Here is a 27,584-nt window from a genome sequence, read left to right as displayed (position 1 = left end):
GCGCATTCGTATTCATGGCGGCACATGCACGCAAGTGGGCCCTTGAGCATGCCTACCAGCCGCTGGCCGGCGCTTGCGGCGGAGGGCCGAGAAGGCGCACGCACATCCGCTCTCCTTGCTGCTGCTGTGTCTTGCCAGGTGGTACGCTCTCAGCTACATTGGGCATGGATGAACAGAGGCGCTGCCGCGAGTATGCGACTGTACAGACTCAAAGATGCTTGCGGCAGGCGTAGGACAAGTGCGGTAGTCCGCACGTGGTGCATGCCAACACAGGCTGAAGCCCTGTCTCACAGTGCGGGCAAAAAAGAACGTCGATGGGTCGATTCGGCTTCCCGCACGTCTCACAAGCCCACATCTGCGCCTTGGCACGGCATTCGGAGGACGAGTCGGGGCGCCCCCTCCCGCAAGCAAGGCAGTGCGTGCTCCAGCTGTAGTTCCATTGTCCACATAGTGCACCGTCGTCTGTCTCGTGAAGGCAACGCCAGATGTGGGTGAGCGGCGCGACGCTGGCCTCCTCGTCGCACAGCAGCGCCTCGACTTCTGGGCGAGGGAAAAGGCACTGGCGGCAGTGGTACCCTGTCTGCAGCTCTGTGCTGTGGCAGTGGGTGCAGCAGAACACGCAGTGTTCGTTCACCCGCTGCACTGTGTCACAGTGGAAGAAAAATCCGCTCGCAGACATCTTCGATGGCTTCACTGTGTGCGCGCACCGCATGCAGTGGCGGGAAAAGGACGGCGAGCGCAGCACGAGATCATCGCGTGGGTGGGGGCAGCGGCACCTCGGGCAAAGGTGCAGAGAAAGCGCCTTGCCATCCACGGTGAGAGAGCTGCGACGCAGTGAGCGGAGAGAGACGCGGGCGTTGCAACCGGCACATGTGTATGCGTGGTGACGTGCTCCGGTGCCGCACCCCCCGCAGGTGAGGCGGCAAGGGTGGCTCAGGGTGCCGCAGCCGCATTTCCACGGCACAAACGACATGCGCAGTGCGCCAGCCCGCCTTGGGGCTTTGCAGAAGCGGCACGACGACCAAATGGAGTAGTTGAAGTCGTCGCAGTCCACGCAGTGCCACAGATACAGCTGCTTGTCCGGGTTCAGTGTAAAGCACTGAGGGCAGTGCATCTCATTGCCTTTGTATATGCCGTGGCAGCAAGCGCACTCCACTGCTCTCTCGCTCTCCTGGCGCTGCTGGTTGCATCGGGCGCAGATACTACCCGCGTCCATGACGAGCCCGCAGGTGTCACAGACAGAAACCTTGGCGTTGACGGCGGCGGTCAGGCGGGGGTTGGGGAATTCGCACGAGCAATTCTGCGCTTTGCATGGCGCCGTGTGCGTGGCGTGGCACTTTGTGCAAACCCACGACGAGGCGGACTTGCGCAGGCACGATGTGCAGCGCATGGAGCTGCAAGGGTTTGCCTCCCCGCACCCGCATGTCCACCAGTATGCGGCGGCGCCGCCCACTCGAAAGTTGTGCAAAGCACGAGCAATGACGGGATTGCTCTGCAACTCGATCCCGGTCACGTGCCGCTCGTGTAGCACCGTCGTCATGGCGCGCAGTAGCTGCTCCGCTTGCCCCCGAGCGTCTACTCCGTGATGCTGCCACAGCTCCGTCAGCACCGTGCCAACCCCATCCAGCAGCCACAGAAAGCTCACGGAAGTCTGCTCGAGTATGAAGGCGCAGAAGCCGCCCACCAGCTGCGTAACCGAAGGAAGAGGAAGCGCGCCCACGGCGGCAGCAACACGTCGGATGACTTGCAGGAAGCCTGGCCGGTTCACTGCCATGAGATGGCCGCGCTGCGCGCACAGGTGATAGGCTTCGAGAAGGCGCTGATGATCCTCCTGTGCGGGCGGGAGTGTCAGGGCTCCTTTGAGAAGTAGCACCCAAACAGCGCGCAGATCGTCCGGGTTGCGCCCAAAAAGGCGGAGAGCGTCGCTGGCCACCGTCTTCATTCGCTGCCAACCCAGCATGTGGCTTCGCTGCGTCCTGTCTGCCGCTGCTGCGTCGAGGACTGCGCCGAGAAGTCGCACGTAGAACGAGGCAGGCAGCTTCGTCTCGGCCGCAGGCACTGCTTGCAGGAGCGCCTCCAAGCACTCGTACAGCTCAAAGCCTCGTCCAGACCTTGCGTACACACGGGACCACTTGTTCATCAGAGTCGTCCAGCGCACGGCGACAAAGTCGAAGGCGTCGCCGCGGGCAGACGCACAGCGCAGCGACGGCAGCAAGACGTCGTGAAGGAGATGATGCATGGACGCAAAGGTTCGCTCGCTGAAGAAGTTGTCGTTGCTGAGCAGAGCGTGCGCACACCGCTGGAAGTGCTGTGCGTCGACAGCGGTCGCACGTGTGCGGAGGGTAGCGACGAGAATGGCGCGAAGGATGTCTGCTGTGGATGGAGTCGAAAGCAGTGTGTACGTCACCTCTGACGGCAATGCACGACCGCGAGCCATGTGCTGGGATACCCACAAACCAGCGCAGGGACTCACGGAGGTGACGAGGCGCATCAGCCGCATGTCGTCGAGGAGCTCGCGGTCCCTCAAGGGGAGGTCGAGCACCCGCTGCGCATTTGATTGATAAAAGCAAACGAGGCGCCAAATGGCATCGGCGGACCGTTGCTGAATCTCGGCTAAGCGGCCCCTGCACGGGTTCGATATTGTGCGCTGCTGCAGCAGGTCGGCGCTCGCAGAGCCCGCCTGGAACAGCAGTGCGTGGCCTGTCGAGAGAGAAAGCAATGCAGGGTGGGTGGCGTACCCGAGTAGCAGAGCCCGAAACGGCACTTGTAAAGGGTCATCGCAGGTCATACTGTCCGTGGAGGAGCTGAAATTCACAGGCACCCGTGTGTAGTCCGTCAACTCCCGACTACACAGAGACGAGCCGCCGCTGTTCACGCGTTCTACGGAGCGTCCCTGCAGCTGTGAAAGGCTTCTGGGTTTCACGAGAGGCCGTCTAGAACGCAGCAGAGCGTCAGGTAGGCGCATCAGCGTCGTCGAGGGAAACTCACCAAACAGTCATCATCCGCATTGGAAGGGGGGGAGGAACTGAGTTGAAAGGCGTCCATCAGATGCGACGAAACACTCGCCCTGCCGATCTGCAAAAGTGCAAAAATGGCGAACAGTCTCACCCTTCCCTTTCCTGCGCGCGGTTCTGAGCGCTGGAAGTGAATGGGCGGGTAGGGATTCTGCGTAAAGCTTGCAGGGCTCGCACGGCGGCGCACGCGACAACTCTCGCCGCACACGTACCCACACCAACAAGGGAAAACGACAAACGAGAAGAATATTTGTGGCTGAGCTGTGCGCGGCACGACGGCGAAGGAGGGGGGGTGACGGTGGAGGGCATAGAGAGTGCAGCGGAAAGGGAAACGGCGAAGGAGGAGGCGCACAAGCCCCGGCGGCGCAACGTACCACATTCGCACCAATAAAAGCAGCAGCTGAGAAGGCGTACGGCGCTGCGGTACGGGCAGAAAGCATTGCCCGTTTTCCTTGCACGAAGCACAACAGGGATGGAAACTTCGCACAGCCGCTTTGCCATGCGAATTGGCGGAGACGCACGGGCCTCACTCAGAGGGCGTGGCTGCCGACGAGCGCAGGAGAGGGTCGCCGTTCACGCCTGCACGCGGTCGAGAACGGGCATATCGACGTGCCTGGGGTGGATGGGCATACTTTTTTTTGTAGGCATCTTGGTGGAGGGGGAGGGAGTGAGAAAGATGGAAAGGGTGGAGAGTTCGAGCTGGTTTGGCGAGGAGGTGGTGCTGCATTCTGTGGCAAGCCCAGCGAAGTCGGCGCATCGTACGAGATAGCGCCGAAAGGCAACGGATTGTGCCGCAGGTGCCTACTCCAAGCACCGGACGGCGACGCCGTGGTCGGAGAAAAAGGACGCAACGTGAATAGCAGCCGCCGAAGCATGCGCGCCCAAGCCGCGGCATGCCGCAAGAAGAGAGTGGACCCACGCCCAATGAAAGACTGGGGCGCGGGCGTAAGTCGACAGGTGGATTCGGAGGCACCAAGAGTGTGAGAGCGCTCAACCTAAGCTCATGCTTTCACACCGAGAAAAGGATGGCATTACCCCATAGAGGCGCCGACGAGCTCACTCCAGGCATACTCGAGGTCAGCTGTGTGTGTGTGTGTGTGTGTCGCAGCTGCGTCATTGCCGTTCTTCTATAGAGAATGCCACCATCAGCGGCGCCGCGGGGCGGGTGGGATAAGTCGCTGCCGTGTCGACTCTCCCCGACAGCCTCCTTCGCCCCGTGATGAACCATCAGCACGCCTTCCCGTCCTTTCGCTTTCGGCGTGTCCACATCGGGAGGAAGCGGAAGCCTAAAGTCGCAAACAGCTCGAACGTCCACGTCGTCAAAATGAATCTGGGCGACGCAGCCTAGTCATGGCTGTCGTTGGCGCCTCCATGAGGCAGTGCGGCACGCGTCCCCTGGTTGTACGCACTCGCTACACCGATTGAAGAGCAGAGCAACGTAAGAAGCTGCCACGCCGGCGAGAGAGAGAGAGCACCCCAAACGTCTTCTTGAAGTCGTCCAAGATGCTCAGGACGAGCAGTTTGAACGCGGCCACGACCACAATGGCGGGGAAGGTGGTGAAGGCAGCGGTGTCGCCCATATCCACCTCTCTACCGCAGTTGCAGCGCAGCGGCACAGCAGGCGCTCCGAACTTCTGCCAGTCAGGCATAGATGCACAGCTGACGAAGCGGAAGCATCTGCAAGGCCTGAGCGCGTCGAAGGGCATCCCCATGGGCGCCAAAGGAAAGATGAAGACACCGCACTGCCGGCAGCCGAGGCAGGCAGCGGAGGAAGGCAGAAGTGTCGAGGCCGCGGAGCCGGCGTGCGCGCGACCCATACGGCTCAAACGGCTTCGCCCCTCGCGTGCGTCGTTTCTAAGAGTACGAAGCGGGGGAGTAACCGCGAGCACGCACGACGCTGGACGTTCGCTAAATGTTTTCGTACACTGCTAGCGGAGGCAGCAAGGGTGCGGAACATAACCGCGAAAGCATCCGAGGAAGAGGCGATCGGTGTTCGCTGAGGGATTCGATTGAAAACAGTGGCCGAGATATGGCCGAGGTAGCCGCCAAGAAGGTACCGTTACTTCACAGCCGCCGACCCGGCACCTCAAGATACGCCCTTACAAGCACGGTGATACGTGGCCCGTGATGAGCTGGAGGGTAACGGAAAGGAGGATGGAGAAGGAAGAAGGGGGAGGGGGAGGCGCCAGTCTCCATGCCGCCACATCTGTCCTCCCTATGTCCTTTCCATTCCAGTGCGAACTCGAGCTTGTGCAAGGCACCGGCACATCCAGTGGCGCCCCTACCGCCTCCGATGCCCCCAAGAGCCGCATCACCCTTAATTAGAACCGTGGTCGTCGATGCACACCACCGCTGAGTCATCGTGCTGCAGCACTCCACTAAGGGCAGCGCTGATACGTACTTCCACACACACGATCCGTAAAGCTCCGCTTATCGCTACGTCGGCTCTGCCCAGTCTCGTGTGGAAGTCGAATCAGCAATAGCGCGATCGCGATGCGAGCGAAGTGCAGTGTACAGTGTTGTGCGGCCGGCACACGTAAAGGCGAAGCGAAGAGGCGATGACGGGGACCCCAATGAGTCCTCCACGACGCCTCTACCCCTCCTCACGTGCCGCAGCAGACGACTCACGAGGTCAGGAGGTGAGCAAAGCGCGAGAGCCCACAGCGCTTTACGTACGACAGCAGCTCAGCCTTGTCCTCGGGCGAAAGGTATCCCTGCAGGACGCCTTGCATCACGCCCTGCACAACGTACCGAGTCGAGGTACCATCGGGCAGTGCCTCCATGCGCTTGAGGAGCTCCTCGGCACCGTGCAGCAGCCGTGCAGCCTGCGCAGCATCCCCTGGCTGGTGCGTGCATAGCTGCCGAGTGAGGTGCTGAGCTTGCTCCGCTGAGTGGCGAGCAAGCCGATCGCGAAGCAGCATCAATGCGTCAAGTGGCTCCGAGTTGCAAAGGGAGGGAGCTAAGGAGGCGGTGCCGTCCATGGCGGCGCAGCTCTCCCGCAGCATCCCGAGCCAGTCCTCTGCGGCCGCCGTCACAACCTGCACGCTCCCCACGTACCACAGAAGGGTGAGGACAGATTCCCAGGAGGCCACGGCTGCGTCCGCCATAGCAGGTAGCGCCTGCTTCTCCACAATGCCGCTGAACATTGAAAGGGCCGGCTCCACACTTCGGCGCCACACCAGTCCTGCCCACGAGCCGTGAAGAAGCAGCAGCGAATTGAGAAGACGCCGCTGGAAGGCCTCGAGCGAGCGTACAAGGTGCAAGCTGCTGGTGTACAGCGGGGAGATCGCGCCGCCCGCCCCTTTCCCGAGGAAAGATCGCCTCCACAGCCGCGCCGTACCATCGTGCAGTGCCGCCACCGCCATATCCGCCGCACATTGAGCATACAGCTGGAGCACTTCCTCCGCCAGCAGGTGCTCCACCAGCAGCTGCGCCGCCTCTCTGCACAGGCGCCCCTCCGCAGATGCTACAAAATCCAGCACGGCGTTCACAGTGACCACAACGTAGTCCTTGTGGCGCAGCAGCGCTGCGTAAGGCGGCCAGCCGTAGCACTCTCGGAAGACCACCACTGCAGTGGCGCTCAGAACCAACTGACTCAGGGACGCTACAAGACGGAGGGCAGCTTCTCCTTCCCTGTCTTGGAGCCTCGACGTTGCCCACTGCTCCGCCGCCATACGCTGCTGCCGCTGGAAGCACTCCGTCAGAAAAGAAAAGAAGTGTTGAGGCTCGTGCACGACCGCCGTGTCGCATCCCGCGCGAAAGTGGAAGCGCAGCTCCTTCTCCAGCGGTCCCACAACAGAGCTCATGAACGGGGAAAGTAAGCCACGGACGGTGGTGTCGGCGGCGTACACCGCATACCATGGCAGCACTGCCTCCGGCCCGCCACATACTGTCGGTGCTACGGCCGTGGCAGGGGTGGTCAGGGATAAGGTTGTCGTGTAGCCGGTAGCCATAGGAGCCGCCACAGCGAGGATATGCGGAAGTAGGCGGACGTACGCGCTGCGCAGCAAACGCGCCACATCATCATCGTTGAGGTGCGAGCAGGAGAGGGTCGAGGTTAGAGGTGACAGCGCCTCCGCAGCAAGCTTTGTCGATTCACCTGAAGGAAACCGTCCCCACATGTTTGAGGCGCCTTGCAGCGATGTCATCTCGCAAACTGTGGCATAAACGAGGCTTTCCAAAAATGCCGACGATCTACCAGTGAGTCCCTCTATTGCTGCGGCGCCCTCCAGATCAGTTCTCGACACAGTGCTCTGATGACTTGTAATGGACGCCCATTCGGCCCGCAGGCGGGCCGCGTGTTCCTCCGCCTGCTCCGCCCTGCGCTGCTTCATTTGCTCCACATTTGATTCTGCCGTCTGGGCCAGCTCGACACGCTCGAGCACCGTCGGGAGGTCGATGTACGGATTCACCGTGAGTTGATCGAGTATGGAATCCAAGAAGCCTTGCTCGTGGCAAGGGGGGCCGTACAGCATGGGGAAGGGGGGTCAGGGAGTAGGAGACAAGGAAGTGTGAGACATGACACAATGATGACGAAGTGCCGGCCTTCGAAATGGAGCGTGTGGAGCCCCGCCACACAGGTGTCTGTGCTGCGTTCGAGGTAGTCGCGTGCAGTCGCGGGGCCCAACAAAGAGTGGGAGGCGGAGGGATTCGTGTGCAGCGGGAGACGGGCTGAAGGAGGGAGATGAAGCAGAATTGGTTCGCTGCCTGCGCTGGTGGTCCACATGGCAGAGGGCACCGCAGCGTGGCGTTGCAGGAGTGCGGTAGAATCGTTCTCTCTTGGGGATAGCTGAAGCAGCGCCCACCTCTACCAGCCCCCTGCCAAATGCCGAACCATCTCTGGCGTGTAGCACTGGGGTATGCGCCTGCGACGTAACAGGGGAGGAGGGCAGAACGACGGGGCATCACCAGTTGCAATTGCCAGGCACTGAATGGCGGAGCTTCAGCGTGACCCGCGATGGTGAGCAGGTGCGTATCACACACAAGATAGGGAAGGTGTCGGCGTGAATCAAGCGTGTGTCACTTGGCTCGTACTCCCTACTGGCGTTGGTAGCCGCCATCTAGCCCAGAGGGATGCACAACGCGGCGACCAACAGAAGGGGAGCCGGCAGAATGGGAGGGCAGAGACTGTGCCAAGACGACTGGGTCGCGCACTGCCCTTCACGCTTCTCTATCACTGCTTCGCATCGTGGAGTCGGGCCTGCAATACGGCCAGAGGCTGAGCGATGCTTCGCTTATTTGGTGTAACAGAATGGACACATCAAACGGCAGCAACGGCAAAGGAAAAACGCCTCACCACCGGCAGTCTCCCCCCTTCTCCCTTTTTTTGCCCGTCCATTCGCGCGTGCATGCGGCATCCCTCCTTCGTGCGAGGGGAAGGTGCAAGCGTGTGTGCGCGTGTGGCGGGTGGCTCACCGCAGCACACTGCGGAGCGGTCTGGAAAAAGAGGGGTGGGTGTGGGTACGACGCTGCACGCATGCGAGGAGCTTCGAAGGGAGGATACTGGCAGCGCCCGCGCCCCAGCTGCGGCCAATGCACCGGAGAGATCGTGCCGGTCAAAGAGGCAGAGCTGACGAGCGCCGACGCCTAAGGGAGCGAGGCGACACAGCAGCATACTGGCGTGCACAAGTATGGCACAGCCATGCACGACAGAGGGGGCGGCAGCATGTGACAGGGGCGAAGGCTCTTGTCGTATGTGGCTTGCGGGACGAGGTGGGCAGGTGATGAGTAGGGGAGGGAGGAGCGCACGTGGGTGCGCGCAGTAGCAGCAAGGAAGCTGAGCGACAAAGAGGCAAAGGGGAAGGACACCAGAGGAACGCGTCTTAGACGCTGCGTGATGCGACCGAGGAGAAGAAGGCAGCGGCCTGTTGGGCTTTAGCGACGGCGTCAAAATCACCGATAAAGACAACGAGGCAACAAAGAGATTCGCCTGTCTCTCGAGCGACCATTGGCACGTACGGTGGCAGCACCTCACCGTAGTCGACCCTGCGCTTCACCGTCTGCCAACGGAACTGAAGTTCTTTGGTAGAGCGCGAGCCAGCGCCGTCTTCGTCGTCCATGGCGCTGAAGTACCCCTTGCTGCGCCACACGTTCTCGAGCAGTTGCCGTGCTGCGGGACTGAGGAGAGCCCGGCGCAGCAGCTGAGTGGAAAGAGCCTTTCCTCGTAGCTCCAGTGTGAAAAGCTGCAGGCCCAGCTTTTTCATCTCACCCGCCTCCTCTTCAGCAGCTGCGCTGCCGCCAAAAGCACCGATCACCTTCCCCGCGGCTGCGTACGCACTGAGGAAGAAGGCGGCAACGCCGTCGGCGGCGAAGAGGCCCTGGCGATACACGAGCGACTCGAAGGCGAAGAAGCCTGCGTTCGTGCAGTACACACGCACGTTCGGGTTCGAATCGCGGGCGAATTCTTTGATGCGCCGCACCCAGAGCCGCATCATTGCGGCGTCGATGCGATCCGTGTACTCCCAGTTGTTGATGAGAACCACGTTAGCGCCTTTGATCTGGTCGCCTTGCAAGACGTCCAACGAGTCGAGTCCCACTTGATCACCTGCCGTAACCGAAAGCAAGGAGGACGCGGCGATGACCATTACCACCGCGTCCACCTCTACGCGTGCACGAAGCTCAGGAAGCGCGTGCAGCGTGGCCACGACAGGGATAGGATCCGCAACACCGGTGCACTCTAACAATGCGTACCTGAAGCCCTGCGCGTGCGCCGACTGCAGCTCCGCGACGAGGCCGGAGAGCAGATTGCAGCACACGCATCCGCCGGAGAGCGCCAGTGCAACAGTGTCATGGGGAGATGCCATGTGTGCCATGTTCGCCGGCTGAAAAGCGTGCACGTCGATGTTATCACGACTGATGTCGTTCACAAGGATGCAAACCTTTTCTTCACGTGGGATGGTGGGGAGAAGACGTTGAAGGATGGTAGTCTTACCGGCGCCCAGAAAGCCGATGAAGACGCATACCTTCAGGGTATCTTGCGCCATAGCTGCCGTGCGGAGCAATCGCGCTTGGCAGTGTCCTCGCAAAGAACACGTCGCAGGGAGCACAAAGCACGCGAGAGCCGAGCAGAGTGAAGGAATGCGGTTCAGACGAAGGATAGGAGTGGGAGGTATGCAGCTGAGTCATGGAGCTCATCCTGATCGGGTCACACACAACACACGCACGCAAGAAAGGAAGCGGCAGCAGAGACTTAGAGGAGCTTACCAGCACCGCGCCCGCCCGCTCACCCACCCACCCCCCTCTCCATCTCAGTTTTTTAGACTTGCTCGCTTATGTCTGGGTGTGTGTGTGTGTGTGTGGCAACCGGACCGAGCAGGACCGAGAGATCGGCATCGAGCCACTCTCCCGCCGTCGCAGGTGTGACGATTATTTTTTTTTTCACCACAGCACACGTGAGTTACTCCGCGCGGCATTGGCGTAAACATCTTGTTGGGCGAAAACGCGGGGGAGAAGCTGTCTCTGAGGGAGGTGGGGGCACCAAAATCCTTCCACCATGCTGTGTGCAGCCACCGCGCTCGGTCTTCCCATTCTCTTCCTTGCCGCCCCCTCCCCATCCCCAAGCCCCGAGGGCCGCACCGTTGACTTGTCGCAGCCCGCAGCAGGCCTCCTGCCTCATTTGTGCATCCCTTAATAGGTGTAGATGTAGGTGTGTTTGCTTGTTTTTTTTTGCTGACCCTATTGGCACACACACGTGCGTGGAGGGAGGAAATAGAGCGAGACGGTGCACCAAGGAACGAACTGGGGAAGGAAGAGATATACTGCATTGCCGTGTCTATGTGCGGTGGCATGTGCATCACATACAAAGATTCAAGCACGCCCAGCAGCCCATTCACACACGCTCGCGCGTGTGAAACACGTCTCCCCCTCCCTCCCACCGCCACTCCCCCGTTTGCCTGTGGGCTGCGACTCGTTAGCTACCAATGAGCGTTGGGAGAGGACGCGCACACACAGTCCCACACATCTTCCTAAAAAAGCTATGATGGAGGGGGGAGCAGAGAGCGGGTGCAGTAGAGTGCTGAGGGGGCACAGAGGAAACGGCTTCCCCAGTGCTTCCAGTGTCACGGCTGCGCCACCACTCTCCATTTCCCACCCTCCCCCGCCTCGCGCAGGGCCGCTCACATGAACGGTATTAGTAAGGATTTTTACGGTCTTCGTCGTTGCGGCGGTAGCGGTACGGGCGGTAGTTCAGATTGTTCTCCACCAGCATGAGGTTGCGGTTGCGCTGGGAGTACCACGTCATCACCTGGTACATGGGCGTCCACCACGGCAGGTACCACGGCTTCAGCCACTTTTCCTTGACGCGGAGCCACTTGTCCACCACGTACTGATGCTCCACGTACACGGAGAGGAACTTCAGGTTGGGACGGAAGTGATCGACAGGATTCGACCAGAAGTCGCTCGTCTCTTCCTCCACCGCCGCGGCGGTGGCAGAGGGGGCGCGCTCGGAGGGCATAGCTGTCAATTTTCGTATGTGTTTCGTCTCCTTCGTGCCGCTATGAAGAGAAGCGGACAGCGGTCGCTGAATGGGCGATAACTGCTCTGATGTGCGACGTATGCCATGCGCAGACGTGTTTGTTTGTGCCGGAGAGAAGGCAAGAGAGAGGGGGTATGCAGAGAATTGGGGAGGAGGAGGAGAGTATGAGTGGGCCGGAGCACATGAACGTGCGAAGAAGGAAGTGAAGTTGGGAAGGAAAGAGGGGCACGCGCGGGACGCTGATCAGCACCGCGCGACCTTTTTCTGCGTCTGCCGCGGCCATCTCGGAGGGCGAGGCCGGGTGCGGGAACGCACAAGAATGAAGTCTAAGTGGCGCGCACAACCACAACAGCGCTCTCCCTCTCTCTTTGCCGCACCCCAGGTGTGGCTGTGACCATTTATGCGGCGCATTGTTTTTTTTTTGCATTCACGTTGCTGCTGTCATTAGAGAGCTGACAGAGAAAAATACACACACACACACAGAGACAGACACGAACAGAGGGAGGGGAGAAGGCGGATTCAAAGAGAGACATGCGAAAAAGACGGCCAGTTGGCAGACGAACAGACTTGCACAAAAAGAGAAGGGGGAAAAGGGAGGAGCAACGCTAAACGCGCTCTGTGCGCCCTCCATCTCACCCCATCCTCCTCCTCCACACACACACACACGCACACACGAGGGAAAGGGAAGAAAAGGAAAATACGAATGCGGCGCCTTACACGCACACACACACACACATAGGCGCTCCTCCCCCTCCTCCCTACCCGGAAAAGAGAGGGGAGAAGAGGGGAGAGTGTTGGCCACATCGAGATGCGCTGCCGCCAAGTGTTGCACAAGCCACCAGAAGCGCACACGAAAAAAAAGGAGAGAGGCACGCAGAAATCAGCAAGTGCAACTCACACCGACGCATCTCGAAGGAGGGCACCGCAGACGAGCCGCGCGCTCTCTCACGGCCTGCGCATGTTAGAGGTGATGGGAGCTGCTGGAAAAGCCCCGCCAACTGCGCCACCATTGTTGTACGCCATGGGGCTCGCGAAGCTGTGAGTGTTGCTATTCGCCTGTGTCACCGCCTGTGTCACCGCCTGCGCACTGCTAGGGGTTGCGGAGGAAGCTGCGTCCTCGCTAAGGCCGTAGAGCACGCCGTTGTTGGCCACTGGTGCGGTGTTGCCAAAGCTCTCACGCAGTAGCTTGAAGTAGCAGTGACCCGTGAGGAGCGAATCGCTGCCGGCCTGATGAGCAGTGCCGAAGCGACGCAGCTTCAGGCTCTCCGCTAAGTAGTCCAAGCCAAAGGAGTGAGACACCTCCGTGAATCGCAGCAGATACTTAAGGTCGAACATGCTCGGGAAGAGGGCATGGAGGGTCTGCAGGAACTCCTCCTCCTTCTCTGGCAGATCCTTGTTGCATACCACCTTGATGAGGTACCCAAAGTCGTAGCCAGCGTGGAAGGCGAGCCAGCGCACGTTGGGATTGAGCACCAGCCCGCTGGAGATGAGAAGCTCCGCGAAGTGTGTCACCTCAATCCCGAAGTCGTTGAAGTAGTCGAAGTTGATGCCGCCGTGCCGAAGAAGCTCGATGCTATCCTGTGCGTACACGTCCTCCTTGATGCTGAAACGGAAATTAAACTGCCAGGTAGAGCAGTGCTCCGGGACTTCGCCCTTGTCGTTGAGGAGTGTGATGCCGAGCTGAATGATCTTGAGGAGGTTCACGTTGCAGCGGAGGGTTTGGTAGTAAAATTCGTGCGTCGTCTTGAAGCTGCCCACAGGCTTGGCCACCACGCCAGGGAACTCCGTGTCCAGCGAGACGAACGAGTAATCTTTAAGAAGCGACCGAATTATGGCAAACTCCTCCTCGAGATTGTCAGCCCACACGTCGCGGATCATGGAGGACTTGCTAAGCGACGGAAGCCGCGTCTCCGGGTTCCATGCCGGTGTGTTCGCCGGCATTGTGTAGGGCTGCGAGGTGTGCTTCGACGTCATACTCCTCTTTTCGGCTTCTCTAATCGGCAACGCGCTTTTCTGAACACCGTTTCACCCGTACTCTCCGTCCATGCAGACCTCCTCAATGCATACGGTGAAAGACAGCGCGAATGTTCAATGAACGACCTAAAAAAAACGGGGGCCCTCAGCGAGATATGGGTGGGCGGGGCGAGGCGATGATCTCGATGCACCAGTGGGAAGGGCAGGGGTAAAAAGTGATGGGCAAGGCTGGAGCTCGTGTGTCCGTGTGTATATGTGTCTGCGCACAGGTGCGCAGTGTGGACGCCACATCACAGAACGTACGAGGAGGTGGTCAGCAGGAGTAGAGCAGTGGCAGCAGCGAAGGAGCACACCCACACGTCGAGAACAGCAAGCAAGTAGAAAAAAAGAGGAGAGAGAGAAAAGGATGTCGCGGATGAAGCAGAATGCATTCCCATGCGCGGCTTCCCGCTCGTCCAAAACAGGTGAGTGCCCTGTTGCTGTGATAGAGCACATCGATCGCCCATTCCCTCCGCTCGTGCCCCTCGATGCCTCTCTCCCTCTCTGAGGCGCTAGTGGCCCCCATCCGTGAGAATTTGGTTGTGCTTCAGTCATTTTTTTGGGCATCACAGTGCAGCATGAAGAGGCACAGTGACGCGGTCTCTCTCCCTCCCACCCTTCTCTGTCATCCTCCACAGAACTGTGTGGCTGCAGGTGATGGAGTAGGAGGGCACAGAAGCTTGATGATAAGAGGCCGAAAAGGTCTACAGGAGAAAAAAGATTAGAGACGAGGAAGCGAGGAGGAGTGGCGAAGGGTGTGGGGGCGGTGGCGGTGAAGACAGCGCGTTTACAAAAGCGCTGCGCACGTGCGCAAGGTGCAGCATGCGGCGCGCGCTTTCCTTGCGCTGCAGCACTGAAGAAGCAGAAAGAGAAGGATAGAAAGCCCCCACGAAGCGCACCCTCTCGCACAGTTTCCGCAGTGGATGCTTCAGAGCCCCTTTGCACCATTCCTCCCCTTTGGCGGCCGTATCGTGTGCGCGCGTCGATCGATGCGCCCCACGAAAAGCAACGCGTGGCCGCCAAAGGGGAGGAATGGTGCAGCGCGTGTGGTGCACGAGTGTGTAAAGGCGATATACTGATTAGGCATGCGTTTCGCATGCGCGTCGGAGTGCAAAGACATCGGTGTGCGCGCACTGCGAGGAGTGAGGGGGGAGGGGGGAAGCACTAAACATAGAGAGAGGAAAATATTGAGATTCGGCCTGTACATCATACCTGTGCGGAGAGGGGGGATGCGCACAAAGCAATCAAGAAGGCTACAAGAGGCGCGCAAAGAGAGAAAGAAAGAAAGAGACGCGGGGGGCATCGACGGTCGCGGGGGCGCCGACGGCGTTCCGCTAGTGAAACATCGTGAAAGAAGAAAGCGGCGCATGGGAAGCAGCAAAGAAGAGTTGCCATGCACTAGGGCAGCCGCCCCCCCCTCACACACACATACAACACATCGCCAACGCCTCAATCGGGTAGCCGGAACTGATGGCCGAATTTGCCGAGGACGCGGAACGTCCATTGCATGTCGTCTGTGTCCACCACGAGTGTGCCCTCCACTTGAGGAATGCGGGAGGAGGGATGCACAGAGATCTGCACGCTGGTGGGCGTGGCGGCTCCCCGTTGGCCAGGCACAAACGGAAGCAGCACTCCATGCGCAGGTGACACAGTAAAGTCCTTGGAACTGTCAGCCGTGAAGTACGCGAAGAAAGTGGAGCGGTAAGGAAATACGTTGTACAAGTCAAACGAAGCGGAGGTGCTCTCCTTGTACTCGCCGTACAGCACGATAGTGTCGTCGACGGGCGCCGGGGTAGACTCTAGCAGCACCTGGTACTGCCAAACACCGCCCTCTGCACCACGCACCACTACCCACCCTGATCCCACTAGCGGCCGCAACGGGGCGAACTTGAGGTTTACCTCAAACCCATCCGGGTACGGACTCGGCATAGTCACGCTACATGACACACTCGCTGCCGCGGCAGCCGCGTAGGACTGCTTAGAGTCCACCTCGAAGGCCACCGAGACAGCAGCATTGAGACCTGGAGGCAGCCCAGGTGCGTGCACGTAGACTGTGTCCTCACATTGCGTGCGAGCGGCGCAGCGCAAGCGCAAAGAGGGCTGCGTCTGCCGGTACACGCAAAAGCCCTCGATCGGGTACGACCACGTGACGTCACAGGTCTTGTCGTCGCGCCGCACCGCTGGACAAATCTCCACGACAGCGTCATGGCGCTTCACCAGAGAGGGGGTAAACGCCACAAGCAGCGACACGGAGGCACCAGCCGCCACCGCGCTGCTCGGTACTGTACGCAGCGCGAAGGCCGCGGTATCCCCTCTCAGCCGCACTTCTAACGCGGTGTCTCGCTTCAGGACATTCGTGAAGGGCAGAAGCAGTGTTGCCGTGGTCCCGATAGTGCAAGTGCACGACAGCGGCTCTGCCGGCAAGGGAGGCGTGCCCATACCGGCACATTCGTAGCGCCAGCATCCCAGTTCGGGGTCGCGCAGCGTCACCAAGGCCGTTTGCTCGACGCCGACGCACCGCGGTGTGAAGACCACGTCGATGATGCTCTCCGAGTGTGCCGGCAGCACCACCCTTGGCGGACGCACCCCAAAGCAAGCTGCGTCCGTCGACTCCACCGTCAAGACGGAGTTCACGTCACTTCGGTTGGGCAAGTGCACCTGCATGACCTGCGACTGGCCAATAGGGGTGGGTGGGAAGGGCAGGGACTCCGCCTCTGCCTCCGTTACCGTCATGTGCAGCTCATACCAAAACTCGCCGGCAGCCTCGCTCACCAAGGAAAGACGCCCCGCCGACTCGCCGGCTTGGGTCGGGACAAAGAGAAGGCTGTAAGCCGCGGTAGCTTTGGGGGCCAGTTGGAAGGTGTTCGCGCCGTACAGCCCAGCACCGTATCGGTGCACTTTGAACGAGAGCGCAGCATCAAACGGGTTCATCACCGAGACGTCTGCCACCATCGACGTCCGAACGTTTGTACGGAGCTCAACGAGGCCTTCCTTCTCTGGTGGAGCCACGTGCAGCTGCACCGCGTACCACACATACCGCCCATTCGAGGCGGTGAAAGTGACGCGGCCGGAGTAGTCACCGCGAACGGTGGGGGTCACCGTCATCGCGAAGCGGCGGCTCGACGCTCGTGGAATGACGAGTGACGGTGACTCACACTCGCAGTACGCCAAGTCCGTCTTCACAAAGTACGTTGTGTCCTGTGCACAAATGTTCGGCACCATCACCTCCAGTGTCTCACGGTCGCGCGCTCGGCAGTCCAGTGTCAAGATACCCTCGGACAGCGGCGCCTCTGCGGTGCCCACGAGGGTGTAGGTGTGCTTCTGTCCAGTGACACCGTTCAGCAGCACGAGCGTTGCCCTCTCCTCTTCGCTAATCCACGAAGGGGCATATTTGATCGTGTACTCTTTTGACCGTCCACTCGGAACCCGAATATCGTGCGGTCCGGTGAAATAGGCGGAGCCCTCGAACGTGGCGGTGAAGAGCCAGTCCTCCGTGGTGCTGTGGTTGCCCAGTGTGATCTGCTGCAAGATCACCTGGCGCGCCGGGCACGCAAACTGTAGCTCTTTCCGGTCACCCCTGGGCACGCACTCGCCTACAATTAGCAGAAGTCGCACATCGGCCTCAGATATCAGCAGCGCATAGGTTCGGTACACCCCAACACACTGCGGTGTGAAGGTAAAGGTCATCGGCCATGTCATTTCTGCAGCGGCGCTTGCGAGGAACGTGCTCTGTGTGGCGACGAAGAAGGGATTAGGGCCCTCCATGCGCTCATTCAAAAAGTACACCGCATAGCGAGCCCCGCTTAGCAGGCGACTGAGGTCGGTGCGCTGGGCGCTGCGCGCGCGATCCTCGTAGAACTTCAGGCAGCGCTCGAGCGACGGATTGCTGCTCTTGACGTCGTGCGTAGACGTGCAGCTCTCCCCGAGCTCCACACGTAGGTCCAGGCTGGCGTCGACCGGCTTGGGCCACCCGCTCGTCGCCTCCACCGCCCATGTGAACTCGCCCTCTCGCTCCTCCCAGAAGGTCAGAAGCAGACGGTAAACGCCACGTGAGAGGGGCGCGAATGAGAAGGGCAGTCGTGTTGGCTCACCGCGGCGTAGTGAAAGGACTTCCGTGGCTACGGTGAAGGGGGCATCATGGTTCTGCCGCCAGAAGGACGCATCGTCGCTATTCAGCCACGGCGCGGTGCCCTCGGGTGCTGCGGCGGCATCCGTCATCTGCGTTGCAGCCGGCAAGCGCATCTGCGTCACTCGCAGACTCACCACGCAATCCACAGAGAAGGGGTTGGTGATATAAAGCTCCGATTGAAGACACTCGTACTGCGGCGTCTCCACATACACCGTCTGCAGCGGCTCCATGGTTGGAGTGGCCTTGAGCTGAAACACGAAAGGTGCTCGCTCTGCCGGCGGCACCTGTGGGGAGCAGTCGATCAGCACACACTGCCCCGTCACCGGTCGCCGCATGCGCGGAATGATCGACAGCGTCAGCGGCACCGAGCTGCGCGGCGCCACCGTCAGCTTGTCAGAGTCGGCAGAGAATAGTGGGGCATCGAGTAGGAGGACGTTGTAATCGCGCGGCTCCGCGGACGTGTTTTCAACGGTGATGGTCTGCGTCAGCATCGTAAGAGCGCGGCCGTTGAAGTCAACAGGTGTGGCGGCGATGAACTTTGGCAGATACGTGAAGAGGTGAGTGAGGAGCAGCACCATCTGCGTTGGTGGCGCCGTCACGAAGGCGTCGGCAGCCGGGAGTCCCGGAACTCCCAATGTGTGCAAAAGGTTCAAAAGAGCCGCAGCGAGTCCCGCATGCCTCTGTTGGGCGCCGGAGGCGATGGCCCTGCGCACCTCGTGCGCGAGAGCTGGCACGTACGTCAGCACAACAGCGATGAGGGCTTGTGCGTCGCGGAGATCTTCGAAGCAATGCGGCGCCTTCGCCGGTAGGCTCTTGTAAAGGTCTGCGTTGTCGCCTGTCTCGAAGGCCGTGACGCACGCGGCCACCCAGCGCAAGATTAGCGACTCCTCCTCGCTGTAGACGTTGCTTCGGCTTTGGGAACGTTGCAGCGACGACAAGGGCGACCACCCTCGCAGTGCCTGTGGCATCGGGGTGGCGGCTGTCACGCGCACCTGCGACACATAGAACAGTCGTAGACACTCTCGCATCACGGTCACCCATGACGCCGTTGCGCGGCGCTGGAACACCGCCTCGACATCCCCGCCTTCAGCGAGGTTGGACAGCTGCTCCAGCGCGTACGGGGAGTGCGCAGCCACATGCTCGACGAATGCATCGAAGGGAAGCAAATACGGCAGCTCTACATCGATCAGGCAACCGCCGCAGGAGCGCACGTACTGGATGAGAATGTGAAGGGTGCGCAGCTCCTTCGGCGTGATCGAAAGCGAGGAAGGGGTAGTGCCGACCACCTCCGCCTGCCGTTGTTGCCGCGTCCCGCCGCGCACCACTACCGTGCCTTTGCGACGACGGGTTGCCGCGGCCACAGAGAGCCCAGAGCCGCCCTCCTTAGCTGCACGCGTAGAGGCGAGGTGGGACGACTCTAGCGCCTCAGCACGTCGAGGCCGCATTCCGGTGAACTGATGCGTCATGTCACCGATGATCCCGCCGCGTGTCGCTTGAAGCGCCTCTACCACATCCTGCACAGGAGTGCGGCAGACGAAAGCGTTCCACCACGCCGTCAGCCACGCCCGCTCCGCCTCCCAGTCAACGCCCTCCTTTACCGCATCCATTTGGATGTGCAAGCAATCGCACGCGCCACCTGAGGAAGCCGGCAAGGTGCACACCATTGGAAGCTCTGCCTCAACGAGGTAGCGGCTGCCGGGCCAGCGCTGTGGCACCTGTAGGACGTCGTCTCCATCACTCGCGGTCGCCGATCTCGTGCGGCTCATATATGATACAAAAGCCTCGGTGGTTATGATGGAGTTCACAGCGCTGCCGCTGATGGCAATTTCGATGCAGCCGCCAGCGTCCGTGTGCAAGCGGATGGCGGAGCGCACGGAAATCGGCGTGGGACTGCAGAAAGTGAAGGTGACGGGAAGGGTGGCCCGTGGCGGGGCGCCCATGGAGTGGCCCTGAGGGAACGACACCTGCAGAGGCGGGTCGCAGGAGCCGGGGTACTCGACGCGTACGGCGTCATAGCCCTCGTTATGGAGCAGCACCGTCATCCTCACGGCAACACCGAGCGGCGCAGTCGGGAACACCAGAGAAGCATAGTCGCTGCACACACGCGGCTCGGTGGCAGAAGCGCTGATGGCGCAGCACGCACACGGCGCCCCTGTCGAGCTCTCCGCTTCCTCCTCCGTCTTGAGCACCAGACACGCCTGCACTCGCCCAGCACTCGTCGGTAGATACGTGATGGTGACGGTCTGCTCCTCTCCCTCGCCCAGGATGCCTCGGTGCGGCTCCACTAGGAAGCTGGAAGCGCCTCCCTTCGTCTCCAGCCGCCACGCAACCGATCCTCGTTGCGGCGATGATGGCGACGCCCCCAGATCTGCGCGTCGGACGAAGACCACTCGAGGTGGCGGTCGCTGGCCGACCACGACGCCGGGAAAGGTCACCGCCCTCGTGCTCAGCACGACTGACGGCAGCAGCGCAGTGGCCTCTACAGTTAACGGCGGCAGTGGGTGCATGTCGTCTGCGCCGAGCTGATGCCACCGAACAGGGCAGCACTGTGCCGCAGCAGCGCGCAGAGAGTTGAATAAAAGACGTAGCGTGTACTCCGCCATCGGCGGTACCACGACAATGGCAGCGGCGACGCCGCTTGACGTCCTGCGGTCGGCCACACTGAGGGAGTACAGAGACCGCGCGCGCGACGTGAGACGCGAGCGCCGTGAGTCATCCAAGGTGGCAAGCGACATCACGCTCTCCACCATATCCTGCTGCCCTTCCCCTTCCAGCACCGCTGAGTCGAGAGAGTAGTATGCACACGACTCCAGGTTGACCTGCACAGCGGCAGCCACGTCGCCGCCGTTGCGGAGCGTCAACGAACGCGACTGCGGGCAACCGACGTAGACATGGCCGAAGTCTAGGTGCGCCTCGCCCTGCTCCTTGCCATCCAGTTCCACTGACAGCGGCGGGGCCACGACGGTCGCCTCCACACGTGCTATCAGAGGGCGCCGCATGCCAGCAACACTGCACTCCACAAGATGAGTCACGCCACCGGTTATCGCATGCCGCACCCGCACCGTGAGCTCCTCTGTCTCACCAGCGCAGACACGCCCCTGCGACGGCGATACCGTCAACCACGCGGGCAACGCGCCAACGGAGAAGTACGCGTTCGTCCTACCCTTGTTGGTGAGGGGAAGCGTCGCCATAGCGGGGACGCCGGCTGCGATACGCCCCAAAGACAGCACGCCTGAGACGGCAGCCGGGTCCTTGGAGGCGGGGGCCAGCGGAGGCGTCGTGAGGCCCACAGCTTCCCCCCACGCACACTTCGTCGGCGCTACGCTTCCAGTCAGCAGCAGCACCTTGTCCTCCGTCGCCCCCACAACCTTCAGACGCGCCTCGCAGGAGGCATGCGATGTACCTGCAGCGGGACGGAAAAAAAGCGTCGCACTGCCCTCTGCGCCGGCGCTCAGTAGCCCAGTCCTTGGCTCCACCTCGAACTCGCCCGACGGCGACGCGATATGCCAGCAACACGCCGCGGCGCAGTTGCCCTTGTTCGTAAGCGTCACTTGTGCTGTGCACACAGGCTCCTCGGCCTGTCCAGTCAGCGCCAGCAGTACCTGCGTCTGTGAGAGGGTCACCTCCACCGGCACCACATCCGCCTGGACCGAGAAGCGCATGTGATGCCTATGGTTCACAACGACGCGCATGACCTGCTGAAAGGCCTGCACCGCGCCGAAGCGGAGATGCACGTCGAATTGCGCCATGCGTTGCGCCGGCACAACTTGGGTGGAAGGTTCTACCGTCACAGGACCTTCCGCCTCTGTCGGAACGCCGACCTGGACGCTTGCCTTTGTGCCGTTGTACACGAAGAGTGATGCCACCGCATCAGCGTGAATGGTGACGCGCCCAAGTTTCAGCGACTTGCATGGCAGCACAATATTGAGCACCTCCATCGGCGTCAACTCGCGCTTGCAGTCACGCCGCTCCTGCGGTGTTGCTGGGGCGAGATGGAAGCGCCGCTTTGCCAAAGAGTGCACATCAAACACGGGTGGCGCGACGTGGCTGCTGCTGCAGCTCTGCACCGCCGTGTCTTCTGCCATCAGCGCTGCCGCGGGCACCTGTCGGGGGAGCGAGGGTGGTGTCAGCCCCTCCCCAGGGATCATGCCGAGGTCCACCGCCGCTGGTTTCGCCATCTCGTCCTCCGCGCCGGAAGGGCGAGAGTTCGCTGGCAGCGCGGCGCCCTCGCGGTATAGCGGCGTTCCCCGCAGCTCCACGACGCTCCTCACCGTATCGTTGGCGATGAGGGTGAGCGTCTCGACGTACGGCTCAAGGCGACGCGGGCGAAACGCTATGCGCAATGTGACGCTTCCGCCAGGGGCCACTACGCCGCGCGCCGGTGTGACAGAGAAGTGCGGCGGGCACTGCACTGCGTAGCGCATGGGCAGGTGGGCGACGTCGTTCGTGAGCGTGAGTGTCGACTCCTTTGACTCCTTCAGGACGCAGGGTCCAAAGTCAATCACCGACGTAGAGAGGCGGACGAGAGTCTCGCACGACGTGCCCACCATCCGGAAGCTTTGCGTCTGCTCCGTCTCCACAAAGAGCAAGGAGAAGAGGGCCTCGTATTTTCGGACCTCCGCAGTCTCCGCAGGCGCATTGAGCGGAGTGGTGCTCCATCCAGTGCGGCGCACTTTCAGCTGTGGTTTAAACAGCGCAATGACGGAGAGGCGCCCCTGCGGAGGCAGCCGCCCTTGAGTGGGGGCGAAGGAGAATGGGGTTGCTCCACCTTCGGAGAGGTCGTGCGCGGAGCGGATCGCGAAGCTGATCGCATGCGACCCGCCGTTGACGACCTCCAGTTGATGTTTCGCTGTATTCCCAGCAAAGGTCTCGGCGAATTCTACCGAGACAGCCTCCTCTCCTGTCTGTGGATCAAAAAGGCGGCTCCGGCAGTCTACTACCTCCGCTGTCACCTCCAAGAGGGTTGGCAGGCGCTGCCCGTTCATCTCCACCGGGATGTGCCACGTGTATAGAGCAGGCGGCAGCGGCTTCAGCTCAAGCGCGACAGTTGCTCGGCCCTCTGCTGGCACCACAACGGACGTGCTGCTCAGCACCACCCCGCACGCTGCACCACCATCCCTGTCGCCTCTCTCATCCACCACGAACGAAACAGCCGCGTCTTTTCGGCCGCGGTTCACCAGCGTCAGCGCGCGCGTAGCACACACAAGTTGCTGTTCCACCTTGCCAAAGTTCACCGTGGGAGGAAACTCCACGAGGGGCACACGGCACGCCGTCAGCGGTACCTCGACGCGACCACCGTCGCCACTAAGAATGGTCAACACATCCGCGTAGTCTTGCGCCGTGTGGGTGGTGAACTCGACCTCGACAGTGTGTGCCAGTCCAGGTGCGACACGTACCGAGGCACCATTGACAAGTCGAAAGCTGCCCGGGTGCCGCGCCGGCGCCACAAAGCGCAGCGTCAGTATCTCGTCTGTGCGGTTTCGAACCTCGAGCGGCATCACGTAGGTGGTATCTACATCATAATTAATAAACTCCGCTACTGGTGGTGTCACCTCCATCCGCTTCGTTGGCGGCGGTGCCGCGGCAGGCCTATTCGATGAAGCGGGGGAGAAATGTTGGAGAGCTTTTTTCGTGCCTGCGGTGTCGTGAGTGCCTCGCGAGGCGGCGCGCCCCATTCGTGCAGCAAAGGCAGACATGAGGGGCCGTGTTTCCTCAGAAATACACCCCCTGCACTCAGGCCTTCTTTTCCCCCTCTCCGCCACTCGGTCACCCTCCACGGGAGCGCGCTGAGTATGAACGCCAAATGGGGAGTGTGGGGGCACAGCGATATCGATGGCGGGGCGGACAGAGGGGTGGTAGTGAAAGAGCCGTGACCGCGAGGGGAGTAAAAGCGGGGGATGAAGATATGCTGCTAAGTGCCTGTGGTCGAGTAAACTCGAGGCGGCAGCAAAGTTTTTGTTTTGGTACTGCTGCTCCCCTTGCCTGACATCAATCGCCGCCCCGTTCCTTCCACAAAGGTCGAAGTGGTCCAGTCACGATCGCGCAGATGCATAGGGCACAGGCACGATTGTGTGTGTGTGTGCGGCAGAGTAAAGGCGTATTCACAGAAAACGCTCGGGGCGGCCAAAGGCCACGCGTGGGAAACGTCACAGCGGTTGGGGGGCAAAGGCAGAAGAAAATGCGGGGAAGGGGTAAGGGGGAGGGAGGGAGGAGGGGGGAAGCAGTCATGTAAGCTGCGGTGGCAGGCGAGGGACGTCTTTGAATGGTCCTGCGCATGCGCACAGCCGCCGAAGGGGAAAGGAGAAACGGAGGGCTCGCAGCGCCACTTTGCTGTTAGGCTCCAATCGAGAAGGGCGGGTGGAAGAGACCGAGAGAGAGAGCAGTGGTAATCTATGCGGGCATGCGAAAGTGCGCCTCTCACACCTTCCTCGCCACCACCACCACCACCAGCACCCCCTCCCGCCCCCTCCCGTTGATATCCCAACCGTCTCTCACGTGTGCACTGCACGTGCGTGACAGAGGTGCCGCTGCCAAGTCCGCCACGGCAGCACACACATGCTCCTGCGGATGCGCAGGTGTTGTCATCCAGTTTGCTGCTGCATCGTCTCGCTGCTTTCTAGGCATCTACAAAGCTCCCTTCAAACACTGAACTGGGTCTTATGTGCGTATGAGCACCACTTCACTGCTTGAGTGCACGGCGTAGCAGCTCCCTCTGTGCGTGCTCTCGCCGGGCTTACGCCCACAGAGACCGGACAGCAAGAGTCGGCCAGTCGCACGAGGCACAGGGGAGGGGACCTGATGACTGCGTTATAGTAAACTTATGGTATCCCTTTAACGTGTCGTTTCTCTGTAGCAAATAGCTCGGCAAGTACGCGCGCAGGCACGCACGCCTCACCGCCCTCCCACCCCGCTGCGAGCCCTGCGGACTCATCCGGGGCGTCCCGGATCGAGCCGTCAACCATCAAACGGGCTCTGCTTGTCCTTCCGCATCCCCTCTTCGCATTCATGCTGCGTCATCGGCGCCGGGCGGATCTGAACCGACCACACACACACCTTGATCCCAGCGGGTCGCGTCCAGGGCCGTGCTCGAGGGCGGAAACGGAGACGCCTGCCATGAGGGCAGCAGGAGGATGGTTCACGTGCATTCCCCATGCGCCCGAGGAGGCCCTTGGCCCTGTACGCGTGTCGTGCCTCCCCCCTCAGCCGCCTCAAACCGCGGCACTCCATTATGTCACTTGCCGACACCTCACACCGGCGCCTGGAGGAGTCGATGGTGCGATTTTAGAGGTGTTCCTCCGCACGTTTACGGCATCTGTGCCGCGCCACTTGACCCAGTTGGATGGGGGAGGTGCGGCACCTGTCGCACAGGTGCGCTGTGGCGTCGCCTGGCACGCATACCTTCACACCGTTCTCGCTCATCGCTCGTGATAACACACCCACTCAGCAGCTTGCCTCAGATGCGATAGGGCACGCCGAATGTGCTGCACAGCGCGAGGGAGCGCAATTTTAAGAAAATGTCGCATTATCGAATGTGTTTCCCTTAAAGCAGAAGTGAGCGCCGATCGTTTGGGGGAGGGGCGTACCCTTGCAACGGCTGCGAGGGCGGCAGCGGTGGTCTCAGCGGCTCTCAAAGAGACCTCTTGGGCTGTCGCAACACGTGCATTTGGTGTATCTGCGCATGCCGCGATGTTTCGATGGGATGCGCCCCGCCATCACGGAGAGCCGCCTCCTTCTTTAGAGTGTGCGGAGCGCCGACGTGTGCGGTCATGACACCCAGAGAGGAGGAGGTGGTGAGCGACCAGTCCGTGTAGCAGCGCATAATGCTGATGCACTCGGCAATAGTCCAGTCATACATTCGCTCCTCCTTTCCATGCGCCTGAGCCGCCCCGGCGTGGCTCTTCATCTGCGTGCCGCCGTAGATTAGCGTGGCCGCTCTCGCAGCCACGGTGAGCAGCAGATGGGCAGCACCGAGAGCGCCGCTCGCCAGGCAGGCTTTCGCAGCAGCACAAAGATCTGCTATGTACCGCTTCTTCTCCATCTCCGACCTGAAAGGGCCGTCGTCGCCGGTGGAGTCGAAGAAGGCCGCCACGGATGCTTCAGCGGGAGGAAGTCGCGATAGACCGCCGTTTTGCAGCGGCGGCTTGTCCGCAAGGGTAGAGGCGATGGCGAGAAGAAGACCTTCTGGTGGCGCCTCCGCGGCTGATCCACGGCGAACGCGCAACAGCTCCAGTACGGTGTATGGATGCAGTGACCGTGCTATAATACTGTAGCGGATGTAAGCCAGAGCGTGCTGATGTGGGTCCGTGCTGAGCAGCTGGTCGATGATGCTCAGGATACTGTGCGTGAATCTGAAGCCGGAGGCGGCATCGCCGCTCTTGTGAACGTAAACGCTGTCGCGCAAGATGTAGGGGAAGGTGGATATCTTTCCAATCGCGTATTGCAGCGCGGCCTCTTTCAGGCGTGCGGTGACTGACGTGGGCAAGGAAGTAGATCCGGAGTCTTCAGCGGACCTCGACGTTGACAACATGGGTGCAGGCTCCGACGGCCGCTCGCCCATCGCTCTCATGTGACTGATATTCACAGAATATATTGTGTGTCCTGCGAGTACGAATACACCGTTTGCGGCCGCGACCATCGCCACCTGCGTGTCCGCCATCACGCCCGGCAGCACGAGCTCCTTCGATGGGGCGCCTGTCACCTCCCGGAGGAGGACTGAGGAGCTCGTAGAGGTGTCACACAGCCATACATGTGCTCCGTCACCGTCACTGCATAAGTCGCTGGAAGCGGCCACCGCAGCAGGAGAGGCGCCACTCACCGACGCGGCAAGCTCTTCGGGAGACATCCACTTCGCTATTTCGCGCCCTTTTGTGGGCTGGAGGGAAAATCCGGCGAGGCGTGGGGCTCTGTCGGCAGAGGAGAAGCACATCATCAGCATTTCCTGCCGACTCCACCGCACTGTCCATCTGGGGGCACACGTCACTTTGGGATCGGGGGCACAGGATGGCGAGAATCGCACCCCCGACATCGCGGTGCGGCGTATGACAACGGCAGACGTGCAAGAGGAGCAGTCGATCGTGGCTATAAAGACGCGATCGAATTTGGCGCACATAACGCATATATTCTTCTCCCTCTGTGCCGAGGAGCACGTAGGCGAAGTTAGGCCCACCCCTGTCGCCTGTTCACACACCCATTTCGGCAGCTCACAGACTCCGATCTTTGTGGCTGTGTTCGCGGCCAACGGGGATGGGTCTAGCGAGTAGAAGAGAACTCGTTGGAGCGTTCGCACAGCGAGAACGGACTGGTAGAAGATGTGCAAGCTGATCACACACTCTGTTATGCCAGAGATGATCTTGGTGGGAGCGGCATTAGGTGATGTTGCTGCCGTTGTACCGTCCGTTTCGGCTAGTGAAACAAACACATCGTGCACTGGACCACTGCCCACAGACCAAACAGCACGCACGCGAGCGACAGGTGCTCCAGGAGTTAACCACGGCACAAAGCTGCTCGCCTCGCTGTGGGATACGCAAATGGCCTCGTCCACTTTAGTGTCGCCCCTGTGCTGCACCAGATGCGCCACCCGGCCGTCACAGGCGGCCACCACGTCGCTGCAAATGTACAGCAGCCCTGTCCATTTCGTCTCTGGCAGCGTGGCGATGGCTGCCATGGGCGCAACGGTATATATATATATAAGTGCAGTTAGAGATGCGGGCCAAGACACGAATGCTGTTATGTTTTGGTGTGGATGGGTGGCGAATAGGGTGAGGAAGAGAAAGACGGAGCCGCCACGTCCACGGAAGGCAGAGTGATAACCACAAGTCCCCTGGGGAGGGTTAACCGTATGGGCGTGTGTTTAATGTGTGCCACAAGCAAAGAAAAGATGCTATAAGGGCTGGGGAATTGGCAGAGCTCCAATCCAGCACACGCAGACGCAGATGCACACAGGTGTGGGAGGAGA

The 27,584-nt window shown here is 60.9% G+C and overlaps 7 protein-coding genes across 7 annotated transcripts; all 7 read right to left on the bottom strand.

The window, feature by feature from the left end:
* Positions 1-208: 208 nt before the first annotated feature.
* Positions 209-2,965, bottom strand: LSCM1_03008 (uncharacterized protein; the record flags this gene model as incomplete). Its single annotated transcript, XM_067320562.1, has 1 exon — positions 209-2,965. The coding sequence occupies one exon, from the start codon at positions 2,963-2,965 to the stop codon at positions 209-211; it is 2,757 nt and encodes a 918-aa protein (XP_067178874.1).
* A 2,673-nt stretch (positions 2,966-5,638) lies between these two features.
* LSCM1_03007 (uncharacterized protein) lies at positions 5,639-7,489 on the bottom strand (the record flags this gene model as incomplete). The annotated part of the gene is made up of 1 exon (XM_067320561.1): positions 5,639-7,489. The coding sequence occupies one exon, from the start codon at positions 7,487-7,489 to the stop codon at positions 5,639-5,641; it is 1,851 nt and encodes a 616-aa protein (XP_067178873.1).
* A 1,347-nt stretch (positions 7,490-8,836) lies between these two features.
* On the bottom strand, positions 8,837-9,997 carry LSCM1_03006 (uncharacterized protein; the record flags this gene model as incomplete). Its single annotated transcript, XM_067320560.1, has 1 exon — positions 8,837-9,997. The coding sequence occupies one exon, from the start codon at positions 9,995-9,997 to the stop codon at positions 8,837-8,839; it is 1,161 nt and encodes a 386-aa protein (XP_067178872.1).
* A 1,145-nt stretch (positions 9,998-11,142) lies between these two features.
* Positions 11,143-11,466, bottom strand: LSCM1_03005 (uncharacterized protein; the record flags this gene model as incomplete). Its single annotated transcript, XM_067320559.1, has 1 exon — positions 11,143-11,466. One exon carries the CDS (start codon positions 11,464-11,466, stop codon positions 11,143-11,145), a length of 324 nt encoding a protein of 107 aa, XP_067178871.1.
* A 966-nt stretch (positions 11,467-12,432) lies between these two features.
* Positions 12,433-13,461, bottom strand: LSCM1_03004 (uncharacterized protein; the record flags this gene model as incomplete). Its single annotated transcript, XM_067320558.1, has 1 exon — positions 12,433-13,461. The coding sequence occupies one exon, from the start codon at positions 13,459-13,461 to the stop codon at positions 12,433-12,435; it is 1,029 nt and encodes a 342-aa protein (XP_067178870.1).
* Positions 13,462-14,949: 1,488 nt separating this feature from the next.
* Positions 14,950-23,325, bottom strand: LSCM1_03003 (uncharacterized protein; the record flags this gene model as incomplete). Its single annotated transcript, XM_067320557.1, has 1 exon — positions 14,950-23,325. The coding sequence occupies one exon, from the start codon at positions 23,323-23,325 to the stop codon at positions 14,950-14,952; it is 8,376 nt and encodes a 2,791-aa protein (XP_067178869.1).
* A 1,931-nt stretch (positions 23,326-25,256) lies between these two features.
* Positions 25,257-27,293, bottom strand: LSCM1_03002 (uncharacterized protein; the record flags this gene model as incomplete). Its single annotated transcript, XM_067320556.1, has 1 exon — positions 25,257-27,293. The coding sequence occupies one exon, from the start codon at positions 27,291-27,293 to the stop codon at positions 25,257-25,259; it is 2,037 nt and encodes a 678-aa protein (XP_067178868.1).
* Positions 27,294-27,584: the final 291 nt, after the last annotated feature.

This window comes from Leishmania martiniquensis, chromosome 22 (assembly GCF_017916325.1).
Source record: "Leishmania martiniquensis isolate LSCM1 chromosome 22, whole genome shotgun sequence".
NCBI classification, from domain to species: domain Eukaryota; phylum Euglenozoa; class Kinetoplastea; order Trypanosomatida; family Trypanosomatidae; genus Leishmania; species Leishmania martiniquensis.
This window is presented reverse-complemented; position numbering and strand designations above follow the sequence as displayed.